The following is a 20,807-nucleotide window of genomic DNA, read 5'->3' on the forward strand; positions in this document are numbered from 1 at the left end:
TATTATTATTTCTGATATTTGTTTTTTCTTTGGATTTTTAGGTAATTTACAATCTCTAGCTATATGTCCTAATTTTCCACAATTATAACAAGTACATTCCGTTAGTTTTCTTTTTGGTCTATATGGTCTTTTAGTTTTGTCATTTTTTACATAGTACCTTCTTCTTGGTTTTTTATATTTATATTTTGATCTGTATTTTTTATTATATTTTTTTTTATTTTTATAATATCTATCCGTACAACCAAATTGAGGTGCTGTTTTATTTTTGCAACATGCTAAATTTTTTACTAATATTTTTTCCATTTTTATTTCTTCTTTATATTTTTCACATAGTTCCATAAACTATCGTTGCAAGAATTTTATTCTAGCTCCTAAGTATCTGTTAATTCTGCTTCATTCCAACTTTTTATTACTTTTGAATTAAAAGGTTCTAGTAATTTTGTAAAATATAATTTTCTTATTTCTTTACTTTCTTCTATGCTATATGTTCCTTTATAATAGTACTCTCTAAATGCACATGTATATTCATCTATGTAACACATATTACATATTGCTAATTTTGTCATTAGATTCCGATTTATGATTTTTCTTTATTTTGTTCTTCTACCTCTGTTGTCATACTACTAAATTCATTTCTTATAGCTATTTCGTATTTATATAATATTTCCATGGTTGTAGTGGTTATTCCACCATCAAATTTTTTATTATTTCTTAAAGTTGTTAAGCTTTCATTTGTTAAATTTTGTAGCCATAATTTTACTGTTCCTATAAGTGTTCTTTCTATGTATCCTGGTGCCTCTGCTATTACTATCTTGTTATCTATTTAATTGTTTTGATATGTATTCTACCCATAATTGGATTGTTTTATTTATGTCTACTACACAGTCTAAATCTAAAAATTCATGTTGTCCAGTTATTGGTTTAGGCGTCCATTTTTTATTTAATCTTTTATCCCATGTAGTTTTTTCTTCATCATATTGTTCATAATTTTCATTATAATATTTTGGATTAAAATTTTTTGGGTTTTTTATTCCTGATGTGCTAGGTTTTTAGTCCATGTCTACGTCTTCTGTATTTACTTCTAAATTCCTTGTATTATCTATGTTTGCTAAAAGTTCCGTATATGTTTCGCTTGTTTCCGAATGTTGTTCTAGATCATCATCGTTTATTTCATCAACTCTTAATTCGGGTAGATTATCTTGGTTATTTTCTTCTTTTTCTCCTAATTCATCTTGTAATTGCAATTTTTCTTTAAATTTAATTATCTCATTTGCTAATTTTGTTATTTGTTCTTTTTCTTTTTGTTTAATTTCATACATTTCTTTTAATATTGCTAGCTCTTTTTCTAGCTCTATTAATTTAGTATTTTTTACTTCTTCTAATTGTTGTACTTCCTTTTTTGCTTGTTGTTTTATTTTTTCAATTTCCGTTCTTCTATCTATTTCTTCATTTTCTTTTGTTATTCTTACCATAGCAGTTAAACTATCTTCTAGTTTTACCGTTTCTTTTTCTAACATTAAACTTATATTGTCACCTATTTTCTTATATCTTCTTCCTAGATTGGAAAATATTATCTTTATTTTTAATCCGTCATAGTTTTCATATGTTTTTTCATCTATTGCGTATTCTTCTTTATTCATTTATAAGTTGTGTTGTAGTTTATATTCTAAGCTGTCTATTTGCATTTGTAGGTAAAAAATAGTCTTCCTCTGTGCTACTATAGATTTTTTACAAATTCCTGCAAATATATTATTGTTAAGTCTGTTTTATTTGGAAAATATATTTTGACTGGTTTAGAGTCGCCACTTAATTTTTAAGAAAAATCAAGAAAACTATTGTTTTCAAAAGACTAAAACAGTAAATCTATTGAAAACTATTAAGGGGGTTCGAGGTTCCTATTAATATCCTAAGAAGGTTTTTAAAGCACCTAGAATATCCGCTAATGCGGTTATCCGACAACTAATTTATTTGGCTAAAATAATTTTAACTTAGCTTGACTTGCAAAATTGAACTATTTTGTTAGTTGAGACCATTTTAATAGAAAAATAATAAAATATTATCTAAGTGAAGTATTTCATAAACTTATTTATTTATTTTTTAAATCAAGTGAAAAAGGAGTAATTTGGTTAAGCGGTTAATTCAAAATGGATGTCTTTTGGGGATTTTGAAGTTTCGAGACCTTAATATTAATTTTTAACAAATAAGCACATAATAGCAGTTAAATAGATAGGGAAAGAGAATTTGGGCCCAAATCTGGTTTTCCTGTCCGCCTGGACCAGTATTTGGGCCTATTTTCACTTTTTAGGCCTTCGGCCCAATTCTTGCCCATTCTTTGCACCTGTCCTAAACTAACGAGGAAAATATATGATTTTCTTTGGGCCGAAGGCCCAATTTTCCCACCTGTCCTAAATTCTAACAAGAATATTAACAAATAAAATGACGAGGGCTTAGGCCCAAAATAACAAAATACATCTCTCTGAAATTAAGAGTGGGCCTTTGGCCCAATTTTTTCACTTTCTCGATCTATCGCGCTTTTCCACCTTCGAGACCTGTTCGTCGATTTTTATAGGCCTGTTGACTCGATAAGGGAATTTGAGCCTTTATGGCTCTCTCGAAATGCGAAGAAGGAAAATGGGAGTTCAAAAGAGACTCGGAGCAAATTTCACATGTGGCAAAAAATGAGAATAGAAATTAGCATTCATCAAGCAACAACCTCAAAATCTATTAGCAAATATCTAGCAGCAAAGAAAGCTAAACAAATGCCAACTAAAATCCTGTCCAGTTATTTGAATATCTCAATCAAATTTGCACACTAGCATGAAAACAAGAACATAGATAATTTAACATATCCTCAAGAGAAGATAAGAGTAAGATATAAGAATATGCATATCAAGTAATATCGAACTATGGCTAATCAACCATTTACACTTGTCTTAGCAAGCGACCGAAATGATAGTCAGAAACTACAATAAATAAATGTATAGAGAAGCAATACTTTAGATTCTAAAATAATCAGAAAAGCTGTAAACTAGATATTCATTTTTTGCATGCAAGGTCCGGACAATGAATCACAATAACTATAGAGTCAAAAGAAGGAGTAAGTCCATTTATGAGCTTTTAATTTAAATGAGTAAGTAATATGCCCATATGAATCACAGTAAATCAAATCCCGAAGCAATTCTAAGGTTGAAACAAAGACATCAAGAATAAAGCTATTCTTCTAAACTTAGCTAAACGGGGAAAGGAGGATCCAAATTTTATAAAGTTCTTTCTACAGAGAAGCAACAGGGATACTAAACTTCAGACATGCACCACAACATACTTCCCTTTTCGATTAAAACCGAACAAAGACCATAAGGATATTAAGTTATGACGATGGAAATAGAATGTAGACACAAATTTTGAAACGACACACTCATCCGAAAGACTCAAACAACGACTAAGACCAGGCAAATTGGCCCCGAGTAAACCCGAAAACATTAAGCAGATAACACTAGATGGTCAAGACAAAACTGGAAACAACAGGCCAATAACGACATAAAATTCTCAAATCAAATAGCTCTTGAATATGCTCTTGTGAAAACAACATTAACAACAAAAGACCAAGACTTGGTCGACTTCAGGGACACCATTAGCCGAACGACAAACAAGGAACTAATTTTGTCTTTGAAAGGATTCAGCGTTTCAAGCACCACAAAGGATGAACAGTAATCAAATCAAGGCGACACGACGTTAAATATGCATATCTATGCCTCAGCGGACAATCAACAACGATATTTCGGCCTGAAATGAGAAGCCTCAGTTAAACCCATTAACAGGAAGTACAGACGGCTAGAGGCTTGAACAGGAAAAACTGAGATTAGAGAGTTTTACCTTTTTTCGGGCAGCGAACCGGACAAACGAGCTAGAGTGAGCAGCGACTTTCACGCAAATATGTGGCACAAACAAGGAAGTTTTTTAGAAAGCACTGGCAGCGAATTAGTATAAAGCACTTTAGATTAGGACCGAATATCTTCTCTGCCCTCTTAATCCATTTAGTGTGTATTTCGACTATTTTTTTTTTGCTCTAGCTGTTTAGGTATTTTTTGTTCAAAGAAAAATTCTCACCCGCAAGCAAAGACAACAAAATTTATATATATAGAAGAAGAACTAGGGCAGATTTTGGGGGGAATCCGGGTGAAAAAATCGGATTCCGAAGCCCATTTCAAAAATTCGAATTCAAAAATCCTTTCACCATTTCGGTTAAACACCTTTTTCCTTGAGGTTTCGCCCCATTCCGGAAGAGGAAATGGGGCAGACGCATGCTTCTGCCACTGTACGATTTGAGGGGAGAAGACAGAGGAAACGTAGCAGACTGCTTTCCGTCTATGTCCGTTTGAAATCGCTTGAAAAAATCAACGTCGTTGTTGCTTTCCGTTTGATCACTGTTATCGTCTGGAAAGTTGCTCTGTTTTGGTTTCTATCTGCTGATGAAGGTTGCTTCTGGAAATTTCATGTTGGGTCCTCTTTTGGACAAGGATTTGGGCCGGGTCAAAGGTTATTGGGCTGGTTTGGATGGGTCGGTTGGAATGAAAAGTGTGGGCTGCTGTAACTAGGAATTAGGATTAGAAAAATGGGAAATCTTGGTGGGCTGGAACGTGAATGGGGTTGGGGATTTAGGTTGATTGAGATAAAAAGGGCCCAATCATTGTTGCTGTTAGTTTGTCAACATTTGGAGACCTCTAAATTAATATGGAAAAAGTATTACACGATGAGTTGGCCAAACTTGAGATAAAACGAATTAATACAAATTAATCAATGAGCTTCTTAATTCTAACGAAATAAAATAATTAGCGCAATGAACTAATGACTAAAAATATAAATTACTAATTTAGATAAAATTAATTTAACAAAGTATTTAAGTAAAACTAAAATCTTTTTGAGACCCTTTTCGAATATTTATAAAAAATGCACCAATTATATACGTAACACGTATATTATTTAAAAATTATAAATAAGTGATAAACTATTTAAAATGACTTGAAAATATTTTTATCTTATTTTATATTTATTTATTTATTATTATTATTATAAATTTTCTAAAACTAATTATTTGAAATCATTTGAAGTTAAAAAGCTCGATGATTAATCTATATTGTGGAGGTCCAAAATTGGGTGTCAACAAAGTCTATTTTGCCTATGTTCTAATTCTTGTCGTTTTTCTATAATTATTTCATTAAGTTTTTGTCTATATTCGTTATTCTTGTTATTCATTGTATTTTTAAATATTGAATATATTTATATTCTATTTTAGATATATTATTTATTAATTGATCTAATTTTTCATTATCAATCTTTGTGATATTAAGTTGTTTATATTCCGGATGATGTGTGGGATGACTTGAGAAATCTATAAAGATTAGAAAATTAAGAAAAATAAGAAGAAAATTAATTGATCTAATTGATCTAATGAAAACTATAAAGAGTGGGATGACTTGAGAAATCTTTTTGTACAAGGAGATGTAGGAAGTAAGATCATTGTGACGACACGTAAGGAGAATGTTGCCTTGATGATGGGTTGTGGCGCAATCAACGTAGGGACTCTGTCTAGTGAAGTTTCTTGGGATCTATTCAAGCGGCATTCATTTGAAAATAGGGATCCTGAGGAACATCCAGAACTTGAAGAGGTTGGAATACAAATTGCACACAAGTGCAAAGGATTGCCTTTAGCTCTAAAGGCACTTGCTGGTATTTTACGCTCCAAATCAGAGGTGGATGAGTGGAGAGACATTTTATGAAGTGAAATATGGGAGCTGCATAGTTGTTTGAATGGAATCTTACCAGCGTTGATGTTGAGCTACAATGATCTTTGTCCACAATTGAAGCGGTGTTTTGCTTTTTGTGCAATATATCCGAAAGATTATCTATTTTGCAAAGAACAAGTTATTCACCTGTGGATTGCTAATGGTCTTGTACAACAGTTGCATTCAGCTAACCATTACTTTCTCGAGTTGAGATCGAGATCATTGTTTGAAAAGGTCCGAGAGTCTTCTGAATGGAATCCGGGGGAATTCTTAATGCATGACCTTGTCAATGATTTGGCCCAAATTGCATCTTCAAATCTGTGTATCAGGTTGGAAGAGAACCAAGGATCTCATATGTTGGAACAAAGTCGGCACATGTCCTATTCAATGGAAGAAGGTGACTTCGAAAAGTTGAAACCCTTGTACAAATTGGAGCAGCTGAGGACATTGCTTACCATCAATATCCAGCAGCATTCATACTGTTTAAGCAAGAGGGTTCTGCATGACATATTGCCAACACTAACATCTTTGAGGGCATTATCATTGTCTCATTATAAGATTGAGGAGTTGCCAAATGACTTGTTTATTAAATTAAAGCACCTAAGGTTTTTGGACCTTTCTTGGACAAAGATAAAAAAGTTGCCAGATTCAATTTGTCTACTGTACAACTTAGAGACACTTCTCTTGTCAAATTGTAGTTATCTTGAGGAGCTACCTCTGCATATGGAAAAATTGATCAACTTGTGTCACCTTGACATTAGCGAAGCTTATTTGACGACACCCCTACATCTAAGCAAGTTGAAAAGTCTCCATGTGCTAGTGGGAGCCAATTTTATTCTAAGTGGTCGTAGTGGTTCGAGAATGGAAGATTTGGGTGAACTGCATAACTTGTATGGATCTCTATCAATTCTAGAGTTGCAAAATGTGGTTGATAGAAGGGAATCTCTGAAGGCAAACATGAGGGAAAAGAAACATGTTGAAAGGTTATCTTTGCAGTGGAGTGGAAGTAATGCTGACAATTCACAAACTGAAAGAGAGATACTTGATGAGCTACAACCAAATACTAACATAAAAGAACTCCGAATCACTGGCTATAGAGGGACAAAATTTCCAAATTGGCTAGCTGATCATTCATTTCATAAGCTAATAGAATTGTCTCTTAGCGACTGCAAGGACTGTGATTCCTTGCCAGCACTAGGACAGCTTCCTTGTTTAAAATTCCTTACCATTAGAGGGATGCATCAAATAACAGAGGTGACTGAAGATTTCTATGGTAGTTTGTCCTCCACAAAGCCATTTAAGTCCCTTGAGGAGCTTGAATTCGCAGGGATGCCGGAGTGGAAGCAGTGGCATGTACTGGGGAAGGGAGAGTTCCCTGTACTTGAGGAACTTCGGCTTACTGGTTGCCCAAAGTTGATAGGGAAGTTGCCTGAAAATCTTTCTTCTCTGACTAGATTGAGAATATCAAAATGCCCTGAACTCAGTTTGGAGACACCCATTCAACTTGAAGGAATGAAACAGATTGTTGAATTACGTATTAGTGATTGTAAATCTGTTACCTCCTTAACTATTAGCATTCTGCCGAGTACCTTGAAGAGAATAATAATATCTTTTTGTGGGGAGCTGAAAATGGAGGGGTCGATGAATGCTATGTTTCTCAAGGAATTGTCTCTAGAAGAATGTGATTCACCTGAGTTGGTCCCAAGAGCACGCAATTTGAGTGTAAGAAGTTGCAACAACCTTACTAGGCTTTTGATTCCTACTGGCACTGAAACACTCAGTGTTAGAGATTGTGATAATCTTGAAATACTTTCAGTGGCATGTAGGACTCAGATGACATCATTGCATATTGAGAACTGCAAGAAGCTGAAGTCACTGCCAGAGCATATGCAGGAACTCCTTCCATCTCTTAAGAAACTGAAACTGTATCAATGTCCAAATATAGAGTCCTTTCCTGAAGGAGGATTGCCCTTCAATTTACAACAACTTTGGATCTCCTGGTGTAAGAAACTGGTGAATGGCCGAAAGGAGTGGCATTTACAGAGACTCCCCTGTCTCAGAGATTTAACCATCTACCATGATGGTACCGATCTTTCTGGTGAAAAATGGGAGTTCCCTTGCTCTATTCGAAGGCTTACTATATCCAATCTGAAAACATTAAGCAGCCAACTTCTAAAAAGCCTCACCTCTCTAGAGTACCTAAATGCTATTAATTTACCTCAAATTCAGTCACTGCTGGAAGAAGGGCTTCCCTCCTCTCTTTCTGAGCTACACTTACATCACCATCATAATCTCCATTCACTACCAACCGAAGGTCTTCAGCGTCTCACGTGGCTTCGGTGTCTAGAGATTTGGGATTGCCCTAATCTCCGATCTCTTCCCGAATCAGGGATGCCCTCTTCCCTCTCTAAGCTAACCATCCAACATTGCTCTAATCTCCAATCTCTTCCTGAATCGGGAATGCCCTCCTCCCTCTCTGTGCTGAACATTTCTAATTGCCTTAATCTCCGATCTCTTCCAGTAACAGGGATGCCCTCCTCTCTCTCTGAGCTGTGCATTCGGGATTGCTCTAATCTCAAATCTCTTCCCGAATCGGGGATGCCCCATTCCATCTCTAAACTATATATTTACAAATGCCCATTGCTCAAACCACTCCTACAATTTGACAAGGGAGATTACTGGCCAAAAATTGCTCATATTCCCACCATAGATATTGATTGGGAATACCAGTAATGATTAAAAAAAATTGTAAGTTATTTTTTCATTTATGTTTTTGTTTACTTCCCTTTACTTGCTTGTTAATTCTTTTCCTTTGTTAAATCCTTGAGCAGCACAAAGCGTCTATTGCCAATGTGAAGCTGAGGAATCATCTTTGGATCGGGATGAATTTAATTTTAGATGACAGCAAAAAAGGTGATAAAACAGAAGCTGGTATATGTAGGAATTGAAATTATTTGCTTCGGAAAGTTGATAGCTCAATTAATATAACGAACTAATAATCTTTTACCAGGAACATATATATCAGCCGGATGTTTAATGTCTTTGTAAATTCAATTCAACAGCAATTCATGTATTCTTGTTATAAATCTTACTTGAAAATATTTAGTTCTTGTATTGCTTGAACTTTCATCTGAATAGCACTTCATGTATTCTTCTTCTTCCCGTTTTTCAGCGCTTGGACCAAGGAGAATGGAGGTTTAGAGTAATGCACATGCTCACTCATAAATGCATAGCTCTAATAGAATTCAGAGGTATACAAGACACAAAGTTTGTTTCCTATCTCCGTTTTTCTGTTTACGTTCCTATTCCTTGTTTGTTAATTCTTCTTGTTTTTCTTAGTAGTGTTGAACAGTGTGGATCATCTATTGCCACTGTGTGGAGCGAAGCATTTTCATTCAACTATTAGATGACAAAAAGGTGATATGTTGCAACTATTGTAATCTTTAAACTTGCTCTGAGTCATTGTAAAAGAAACCGAGTGTAGGTGAGAATTGATAATTTGCCCTAGAAGGTTGATAGCACAAAGTAATGCTAATGTACTACAAATCTTTTACCATTTACATTGGTAGATATGGATCTTTATCACAATAGCTAAAACATCACTTTTGTCAGTATATCGATTTTTAGCACAATGGTTAAAACATCAGTTTCTTGTTTTGGATATTCAGAAATTTGGCTGAAGATATATACAGTAAGCTGATAACTTTGGAGATTATGAAGTTTCCGTCAAATTATTCCCATTAGTACTCATCCTCGAGTGCGACCTCAGAACTAGGGGAAAGGCAAGGAAGTGTATCCTACTTGGAATAAATTCAAGGTTAGATAACAAAAACGATTTACTCATGTTTCAGTTAACGAGATGCTTATATCGTAGTAGTAGTAGTAGTAGCTGACAGCATAACCTGTTCAACTTAACCATCTTTTTTCTTTCTTTCGTCAGTTGTGCCGAAATTCTCTACTGAATAGACAAATATCAGCTCAACTGTGATCTGTCCACAGAGTGTAGGTGAAGAAAGGTACTTTATCTTTTCTCTCGAATTTCACTTTTCTTTCATCAGTCTGAGAAGGAAATATTGAGTAAGGAGTTTTTCGCGTATGGTTTTATACTGCTCCAGTTCCATCTACAAAAGCAAGTGAGTGATCTCCAAGCACAATTGGCAAAGGCACAAGCTGAGATTGTCAACATGCAATGCCAACAAGCTCATCTGTTGGAACTAATTTGCATGGAAATGGTCCAATCTCCACAAGCAATATCACCACCACAACAATCTTTGGACAATTTCTCTCATAATATCCCTATGAGCTTCTTAGACGATGAAAACTTTGGATCAGTGTGGGAGGCCCTATGGACATGACGATTAAAGATCAAAACTCAAAATGCTCTCGGTGAAAGGAAACTGAATTGTAATTTAAATTGAGCCAAATCTTCAAAGATTTGTGTTAATGTTTATTCAGGTACTCTTTTTTCGTAATATGATTCTGATAAGAGCACATGAAACTGATTGGTCGTATGATCCGACCAGGTTATATATATAATGCTAATTTATGAGAAAAACAGATGGTGATGTTTGAAGATGCATTGAGGTGAATCTTAAGTATCCTATCTTGATTTAACTGATGCCATAGATGTTGACAGTGTATGTTGTTGATTGACATGGGAATATTTGAGGGCTGGTTTCCATTCAGGCAACTCAACTAATTAACATATTCCACCAAAAGAGTTTCAGTTGTGGACTGCGTAATCAGTGAAAAGTTCAATGTTTGTAGGCACAAGACTTGCCAAGTTTACCATTACTGCTTCTGGTGATGTTTCTTGCTGGAGGTCAAGCCCGACATAGCACAAACAGTTCCTTGTCTATTCAATGATTGGTCATCCAATTGTTAATATGTGCTTCACTGGTGATATTAGGAAAATCATTTTATGAGCTAAAAGAGATGTGTATTGTTTAAAGAGATCGGGATAAATTTAATTTTAAGATGAATAAAAAGAAGGTAACAAGAACACTATAGACAAAATCTGGTATAGGCAGGATTTGGAATTACATTTTTCAGTTGTTTAATCAATAGAAACTGTCTGTTACTTATTATAGTTTTCTACAATTCTCTTGTGAGTTCTAACATATTGAATTGTTGTAACTGATACCGTAAAACCAAACAATAAAAAGGTTATACAATTACAACAAATGATACAATCTATTCAAACACTCCAGCTTCAAGGTGCATCATTTTTTTTTATTAAACCATTTTATGAGTTCAGAATCCAATTTTATCCACCTATATATATCATTTCCTGATTATAATAGGAATTCACAAAAGAGCAGTAACTTCTCAAATTGAAATGAGCGTTAATATAGGGGAATGGATATAGAGGATTCATATAGTCAATGCCAACAGATTTAGGATTGAGGTTTACTTGATCGTGAAAATGGAGAATTATCATCTCCACTTGATGAGGATCTAAGAACCTAAGTTGCGCGGACTCTTCACTTTCAATGTCGTACCCCTGTCGGATTCTCCAAAAATACTTTACTTTTGGAGAATCTGACACACCACATTGACATTTTTGAAGAGTCCGAGCAACATAGCTAAACACAACGTTTTGTTTTGATTTTGGCAGAACTTTAGATTATTTGAAAAGGAGTAGCACTTACTCTTTAGATAACCTGCCAGTTATTTTCTCTAGAGTAGTTGGGTAATAAAATTATCATCGAGTTTCTAACTGCAGTGCATTTCATAAGTAATGCTGATGAATCTTGTCACTTTTTGAATCTCTAGAGTAGTTGGGTAATAAAATTGTCATCTTCTATCTGTATTTGTGCCTTTTTTTGGTATGACAATTTAAAGCTCGAAAATCAGCACTGAATTGCATCAGAGATGTCGTTAAAACTATTCTAGATTGTGATTCAGCATCAGCCGCTGAGATTGTATCAGGATTGATTTGCATCAGAGATTATTGGCATAGGTTCATTCATCATTAAAAAATGCTTATGAACTACTTCCTCCGTCCCTATTTAGTTGTCCACTTTAGAAATGACACACAGATTAAGGCAACAATGATTAGCATAGTGAAGTTACAATTTTACCCTTATAGTACAATTTACAATTCCAAAATAAATTCACTCAAGATAACTAATAAATGCTGGGAAGTTCATAAGTTTATTTACTTTATTTATGACAACTTTTCACTTTAAAATTACAGCCACTTATTTGAATTCAACTGAAATAAATTGGAGGGAAACAACATACACTTTTACAATTAGAAATTTTCAAGAAGTTTAGATAAGGGTATAATAGGAAAAATTTGTTGTCCTTTCTTGATTTGTCAAAATGGACAACTAAAAGAGGAAATATGGACAACTAAATAGGAACGGAGGGAGTATGACATAGTCAAACTTTTTCACTCGACAGTTAGTTCCAGAATCACTTTTGTAGTGAAATAATATGTCGATTGGGGAAGAGTTGTTACACTTGTTGGGTTTATAGCAAGAGTTAATGGGAAATGAAGGGAAGATGAAAAGAGAGGAACTTGAAAAGTCCTCTTATGCTTTAGTAAAAAAAGGCATTTCTCCCTCATCGGTGGTGGAAGGAAAAATAGAAGAGTTTAAATATAGAAACACTTCTATTAATTGTTAAAAGGGTTGGAAAGAGGGACCCCCCTCGCGCCGTTATCGTCGTCGCTCGCTTGGCTTTGGCTTTGAAAAATGATCAATCGAGAGATTATTTTTGAGACAAAGTTTGTTTTAATTAGTTAGTTAATTATTTATTTAATTAGTTAAATGGCCAAAATGTTTCAATTAATTAGTTAATTAACCGAAATGTTCCGACACCCATTTTATTTAAACTTTCACGTTTTATTTAAATTTCCCGCCATTGGAAATGACTATTCTGAAAGGTTGCAACTTTCAGGAACAGTCACGACCGTTTGAAAGGTTGCAAACTTTCATTAATGGCCGTGTGGATTCTGAAAGGTTGCAACCTTTCGGAATCAGTTCCTCTTGGTTATAAATACCAGTTATTCTTTAGAATTTTTTACTTACAAAAAATTCTGATTTCTTCTTCTTTTTCTGCACAAATATTTTTTGTGTGCTTTACTGCCGTTGAGTGGCTCGCTGACACCAGCGATTTGGGTATCAATATACTGGTGATTGAGATCATTCTATCCTGGGAGAACATATTCCAAATCAAACCTCGGATACTGGAGAATAATTTCCTTAAGGGGACACTGTGCATTCAGTGGGCTTGATCTTTTTCCATTATGTCTTTTCAGATTCTGGTATGCTTTACAGATTTTAATTTTTTTGAATTAATTTATGTTCTTCTGTTCTTCATTGGTTCATTGGAAACTTTGGTAACTTCGTATTTCTGCAAAGTTTCTAGTAATCAGTATTACTGTTTTTAAACACAGATTGGCAACAATCTTAAGGATATTATTTATTTATTTAATCTGTGTTACTGGTGGAGACAAAAACCTTCGTGGTTTTACACTCTTGTTAAGTTTGCAATTTAAGTTATTGCTTACTGAGTCATTTGTATCAATTTTTGTTTGTTACAGATTCTGAAATGGCAAATGATAATGTTACGGTGGTTGGGGCATCAACTCGAACTGCTGTACCATCAACAGAGAAACTGGGAAAATTCCCTGGTGTGAATTTCAAAGGATGGCAGCAACGAATATTTTTCTGGCTTACCACTCTTGGTCTGTAGAAATTTACCAATGAAGTAACTCCAGTGCCTGCTGCTGAAATGCCAGACAGAGAAAAATTCATGATTATTGAAGCATGGAAACAGGCAGACTTCCTATGTAAGGGCTAAATTTTGAGTTCTTTAGAGGATGACTTATATAATGTCTATAGTTCAATGACAACTTCAAAAGAATTGTGGGATGCACTTGAGAAGAAATATAAGACAGAAGATGCATGCTTGAAAAATTTTGTGGTCGCAAAGTATTTATACTATAAAATGTCAGATAATAAAACTGTTGGATCACAAGTGCAGGAACTTCAACTTATTTTCCATGATCTGATTGCTGAGGATATGGTAGTAAATGAAGCTTTTCAAGTGGCTGCAATGATCGAGAAGTTGCCTCCTTCATTGTAACACCCCAGAGAATTTTCGAACTAAGACTCGAGCCATCCTTCATGTGGAGTGGGATTTTACCGAGGAATAAAAAATTTCTTGAGTGTTAAGTTAAGGTCCCTAGGTGTAGCACATTGAGTTCCAAGAAGAGTTGAATTGGAAATAGTCATTTTGGAAAGAATCTGGAAAATTTGGCTATGGAAAAAAGGTGAGTTTTTGGTCAACTTTGAGCAGTCGTATCTCCTAGCTCAAAATGATTTAGGCGAATTTCCAGTTATGTCTGGAAAGCCCTTGGAATGATCTTTCCAACGCCGCCGAGTTTGCTTGATTCCGAGTTCGTATGAGTGACTTATGCCCTTTGGAAGTTGGGTTGTTGGCACAGTCGCACAGTCGCACAGTGCAGTTTGTTTAGTCCGAAAATTTTAAGGGTATTTTGGTCTTTTCCCTAATCTTTTCTTTGGGTTATATTGAGGTGTTAGACTGATGTTTGGATCATTTTTGTCCCATTTTAAAGAGTGAGAGTAAGAGTGAGAGTTAGGGCTTGGAAGATAAGAGAGAAAGAAGAGGAAAAGAAGAGAAGAAGAAGCTAAGGATCGTCGTGGATTTTTGTCGGGGGTGATCCCTAATCAGGTATGTGAGTCTTTAGTGTGGGTTTATCCTTTCCCCCCACATACCAAGCTCGTTTTTATGATTTGAGAAGAGATTGGATTTGTTGTTGAAGTTGTTGAAGTTGTTAGTTGTTGTTGATGTTGTTAGTTGTGTTGTTGAAGTTATTGTTGGTTGTGGGACAGGATTGGGCTGTGTATTTGAGTTGTGACCTATTGTATATTGAGGGATTTTATGATCCTTAGTGTTGGTTGGTTCATACCCCCACACACCAACTCGTTTTTAATTCCAAGAGAAGATTTATTGGTTGTTGAAGTTGTAGTGGTGTTGTGTTGAAGTTCTTGCTGATTTAGTACAGATTTCTGGCTGTGATTTTTGAGTTGAATCTATTGTATAATAAGGGTCTTTATGATTCTAAGTGTTGCTGCTGAAACCTTGAGGTTGAGAGGGTTTAGAATTGGAAAGAACCAAGGGGAAAAAGTCGGATTTTTGGGGAAAAAAGGGCTGGGCTGTTGCACCTCTCCTAGTGCCAAGGACACCAATCCTTCCCTTTCATTCACCATTTATTTTTTTATACATGTTCCTAGGTATTATACCTATGTTTCCTAGTTGTTTCCAACACTCCAAGGTACTTCCAAAAGTCAAGTAAAACTACAAGTCAAGTGAAGTTAGTTTCCAAGTCAAGTGAAGTTAGTTTCCAATTCAAGTGAAGTTAGTTTCCAAGTCAAGTGAAGTCAAGCTTAGAAGTAAGTAAGTCAAAGCAAGTCTTTAAGGTTTTCCAAGAGTCTTCATTGAGCGTTTTAACTTCATTCTAAGGCTCAAGTTCCAAGTTAAGTATTGAGTTTCAAGTCAAGTCAAAAGTTAAGAGTTTCATGTTAAGTTAAGAGTTTCACATCAAGCCAAGAGTTCAAGTAAAGTAAAGAGTTTAAAGTTGAGTTCTTTTCTCAAAGTTATTAGGGAACTATGTATTCCCAAAGAAGTTTTAAAGAAATGTTTTTACATTTAAACAAGGTTGGAAACTGAGATTTCCAAAAGAGCCTTCGGGCTAGTTTTTGAGTAATTATCTCATATCAGCAGGAATAAATATGTTTTAAAAACATAAGAGCCAGTACATTTTTGGGAGTAGTATCGAGCACCGAATTGGGGGAGCGTTCAAAGAACCCACAGCCCCCATAGAACCATGTTAGCCACCATGGGTAGAAAAGGATCATACTTTTTAGATGAATCCTTTTCAGATTAGACTAGTGGATCCATTAGGCAGTTCAGGTCTTATACCTTTGGCCGGGTATAAGATGCTCTGGCAGCGTGAGGTCGATCGCTGTATCATCACTATAGCTCTTATGTGATGGTTGTCGGTTAGAGAAACTCCCACAGCAGTTATTGTATTTTCATACACAGAAATTATTGTATTTTATATACATCAGTTCAATTGTATTTCTATATACATCTCAGGCTTATTGTATCCTTGTATACACTCAGAGTTTATAGCATGTTTTAAACAGTCTTTCTTTATATCGCACTTGTTTTAAATTGCCTTATATTGAAAGAAGTCAGTCAGGTTGAGTTCAGTTATTCAAGAGTCGAGTATCCTTGAGTTAAGTATCTTTGAGTTAAGTATATATCTTGAGTTAAGTATATATCCTTGAGTTGAGTATCTATCTTTGAGTTGAGTATCTATCTTTGAGTTGAGTATCTGTCTCTGAGTCCAGTATCTATCTTCTGAGTTGAGTAAGTTTGAGTAGTTTTGGGTATTCCTTGAGTTGAGAAAGTTTGAAAAGAGGTAAGTTATTCAATTTATTCCAGTTTTTCTTCTAGCCTATGTTGTTTAGCTTTCTAGCTTACATACTCGTACATTCCACGTACTGAGCCATTTGGCCTGCATCTTTTTATGATGCAGACACAGGTATTCAGGATCATCAACAGGAGATTCGTTGATACATCCGGGAGTTCCAGTTAGCTATGACAAGCCTCTTTGCTTCCGGAGGATTTCATTTACCTTTCAGTTGTATCAGTTGTTAGGAGGTCGTGGGTCTTGTCCCGGCTTCCATCTTTATCAGTTAGAGGCTTCATAGATAGACAATAGAGTTTCAGAAGTCTCTTCATTTATTTTGTTAAATGTTTTGAAGACTAAAGTTGCCTTTTATGGCGAGTTGTATATATATTCTATTATACAGAGTTTTCTTTTGAGTTAAAGATTTATAAAGTTGAGTTTATAAACTCTTATTCAGTTTTAAGCTCTTGTATGCTTAAGTTAGTATTCCGCTTGGAGTCAGCCAGGATGAGGGTTCGCTTGGGGACCAGAAATGGTCTTCGAGTGCCGGCCACGTCCAGGGTGTAGGCTCGGGGCGTGACATTCATGGAACGACTTCAAGAATTGTCTAAAGTACAAACGTAAGGAAATAAAGCTTGAAGATCTTGTGATTCGGCTCAAGATTGAGGAAGATAACAAGACCACTGAAAAGAAGTCTCGTAAGAGTTCGACAATAATTGGAGTTAATATTGTTGAGGAAGCTCCTACTAAAGGCAAGAAGAGAAAGAAGTCCAACGGACAGAAGTTAGAACAGGCCAAGAAAAAATTCAAGGGCAATTGTTACAACTGTGGTAAGGCTGGTCAAAAGTCTTCTGACTGTCGTGCTCCAAGAAAGGACAAAGACAAAGACAAAGACAAAGGCAAAACTCAAGCAAACATCGTGGAAGGGATGGAAGATGCAGATAACCTATGTGTAATGATCTCAGAGTGCAACTTAGTTGGAAATCCCAAGGAGTGGTTTCTCGACTCAGATGCCACTTAACATATTTGCTCTGCGAAAGAAGCCTTTGCAACATACATTCCTGCTGAGTTCGATGAAGATTTTTTCATGGGGAACACAACAATAACAAGGATTGCAGGAACTGGGAAAGTTATGTTGAAGATGACATCCGACAAGGTGTTGACCCTGAACAACGTTCTGCACGTTCCTACTATTAGGAAGAATTTAGTTTTTGTTGCACTGCTCGTTAAGAACGAGTTTAAGTGTGCCCTAGTTAGTGACAAAGTTGTAATAAGTAAGAATGAGATGTTCTTAGGAAAGGGCTACCTCAATGAGGGCCTCTTCAAACTGAATGTAATGGTTGTTGACGGTGTTAGAATTATGTTTTTGTTTACTTATTGGAGTCAAATGATTTATGGCATGCCCGTTTGGGACATGTAAATTACAAAGCCTTGCGAAAATTGATTACTTTACAAGTATTGCTTGATTTCACATGCGATAAATCGAAATGCGAAATTTGTGTGGAAAGTAAGTTTGTTAAACATCCTTACAAGTCTGTTGACATGAATTCAAAACCTTTAGACTTAATTCACATAGATATATGCAATATGAAGTCGACACCATCTCATGGTGGGAAAGAGTATTTTATTACTTTTATTGACGATTGCACTCGATTTTGTTTTGTATATTTGCTTAATAGTAAGGATGAAACAATTCATGCATTTAAGCAATACAAAAATGAAGTGGAAAATCAATTGAATCTAAAGATAAAAATGATTCTGAGTGATAGGAGTGGAGAATATGAATCTCCTTTTGATGAGATATGTTTGGAATATGGTATTATCCATCAAACTACTGCACCCTATACACCACAGTCAAATGGTTTGGCTAAACAGAAGAACATAACATTCAAGAAAATGATGAATACCTTGATAATTAGTTCTGGTTCACCAAGAAATCTATGGGGGAAGCCATCCTTACGACTAACAAGATACTTAATAGGGTACCCTATAGCAAAACACAATCGATTCCACATGAGTTATGCAAAGAAAGGAAACCCAACTTGAAATATTTCAAAGTGTGGGGGTGTCTAGCCAAAGTAGAGGTTCCTTTACCCAAGAGGGTGAAAATTGGACCCAAAACAGTGGATTGTGTATTTATTGGATATGCTGTAAACAGTAAGGCCTGTCGGTTTTTGGTTCACAAATCTGATAATCCTGAAATTCATGTGAATACGGTAATGGAGTCTGATAACGTTGAGTTCTTTGAACACATTTATCCGTATAAAACTGAATGTGAGTCGATAAGTGAAAGACCTAAATGACCACGGGAAGAATCAACGAAAATACACTACCTAATGAGGATCCTAAGCGTAGTAATCGCCAACGGAAATCCACTTCTTCTGGACCAAATTTTGTGGAATTCTTGCTTGAAAATGAGCCTCCAACATTTAAAGCAACTATGTCTTCATCTGAGTCAATCTATTGGAAAGAAGAAGTCAATAGTGAGATGGAATCAATTTTAAGTAATCATACTTGAGAATTGGTTGATCTTCCTCCAGGAAATAAACCTTTAGGATCAAAGTGGATCTTTAAAAGGAAAATGAAAGTCGGTGGGACTATTGACAAATATAAGGCTAGACTTGTAGTCAAATGATACAAACAAAAGGAAGGTCTGGACTACTTTGATACATACTCTCCAGTAACAAGGATAACATCAATTAGGATGTTAATAGCACTAGCGGCAGTGCATGATCTTAAAATCCACCAAATGGATGTAAAGACAGCCTTCTTAAATGGAGAGTTGGAGGAAGAAATTTATACGGAACAACCTGAAGGGTTTGTGGTTCCTGGTAAAGAAGAGAAAGTGTGCAGACTTGTGAAGTCGCTTTATGGGCTCAAGCAAGCACCCAAACAATGGCATGCTAAATTTGGATTCAAGATTAACAAATGTGATAAGTCTGTTTACATTAAAAACGTTCTGAATCATGAAGTCATTGTTTGTCTGTATGTTGATGACATGTTAATAATAAATAAAGATATTGACGATATAAATGCTACTAAGCGCATGCTATCCAACAAGTTCGATATGAAGGACTTAGGAGGTGCTGATTTGATCTTAGGGATCAGGATTCTCAAAACTCTCCAGGGACTAGCATTAGCTCAATCTCATTATATTGAAAGAGTATTAGATAAGTTCAAGTACTTGAATTTCAATGTTGTCAAAACTCCAATTGATTTAAGCTTTACATTTCAAAAGAATGTAGGTGAAAGTGACTTTCAATTGGAATATGTTAGAGTGTTGGGAAGTTTGATGTATATTATGAATATTACGTGACCAGATATAGCATGTGCTATTAGCAAACTGAGCCGGTTCACTAGTAATCCGAATCAAACTTACTGGATGGCAATGAAACGTGTGTTGGGGTATCTGAAACATACACAACACTATGTTTTGCATTATAATAAATATCCTGCTGTGATTGAAGGATATAGTGATGCAAATTGGATCACCGGGTCAAATGAAGTAAATCCACAAGTGGTTATGTGTTTACACTTGGTGGAGGAGCAATCTCTTGGAAATCATCCAAACAGACATGTATCGCTCGCTCCATAATGGAATCTGAATTTATTACTTTAGATAAGGCTGTTGAAGAAGTTGAATGGCTTCAGAATTTCTTAGAGTATATTCCATTCTGGCCCAAACCTGTGGGACCTATTTGCATACGTTGTGATAGTCAATAAGCAATAGGTAGGGCAAGGAGCGTCATGTACAATGGGAAGTCTCGTCATATACGGCGGAGACATAACACCGTAAGACAACTGCTCTCTAGTGGAATTATCAGAATTGACTATGTGAAGTCAAGCGATAATGTGTCAGATCCACTAAGGAAAGGCCTAGTGAGGGAGGCAGTTGAAAGATCATCTAAGGGAATGGGTTTACAGCTTAGGACAAGTCAACATGGCGGTAACTCTATCTAGCAGACTGGAGATCCCAAGAGCTAAATTCAAGGAGAAAAACAAAGTTGTGACTGATGGTTCAACATTGTCAATCAACTCAATCCATTCTCATGATGAAGACAATGTTCAGGAACAAGTTTAAGACTTTAAGGCTTGTTAATGAGTTAATAAAGCTTATAGTTTTTAATGATTTGCTAAGTTTGGCAGATTTGACCAAATAGTGTATCTACGAGATGACACAGTTAGAAATCACCTATGTGAGTGTGAAGTGTAAGCCGCTTCAAAGAGAATTTTTTGTCAAAAGCCTATTCTCTATACACTCATGAAACCAGGAGGTGTTCATGGCTGAAATGAACACAATCGTAAGAACCATAAACGGTAAAGAGTTAATTGTGTGACATATGGTTGTCTAGGTATACACCAAAGCTCGATGGTTCAAAGATATCACATCTACCGATTGACAGAGTATATCCGATATATGTTCACTACAGAAAGTCCAAGGTGAAACCTACTTATCCAGATGCAATTGATCCTTGCTTGTAAAGTACACACTCGTCCGTGCATTCCTTATGTTATAACCATTCCCCATTCATGTGGGGGTTTGTTGGGTATATATCAAGAGTTAATGGGAA

General features: G+C 35.5%; 2 protein-coding genes across 2 annotated transcripts in view; both read left to right on the top strand.

Moving 5' to 3' along the window:
• LOC125832955 (putative disease resistance RPP13-like protein 1) overlaps nt 1–20,807 on the top strand; it is a 172,074-nt gene that overhangs the window by 37,439 nt on the left and 113,828 nt on the right. The window lies entirely within an intron of this gene.
• Nucleotides 4,289–8,516, top strand: LOC125832936 (putative disease resistance RPP13-like protein 1). Its single transcript, XM_049512113.1, has 3 exons — nt 4,289–4,475; nt 5,464–5,727; nt 5,824–8,516. Exons 1-3 carry the CDS (start codon nt 4,289–4,291, stop codon nt 8,514–8,516), a joined length of 3,144 nt encoding a protein of 1,047 aa, XP_049368070.1.

The sequence above is a fragment of the Solanum verrucosum genome, unplaced genomic scaffold, assembly GCF_900185275.1.
Source record: "Solanum verrucosum unplaced genomic scaffold, falcon-dt-bn FXZP01000016.1, whole genome shotgun sequence".
Lineage (NCBI taxonomy): Eukaryota > Viridiplantae > Streptophyta > Magnoliopsida > Solanales > Solanaceae > Solanum > Solanum verrucosum.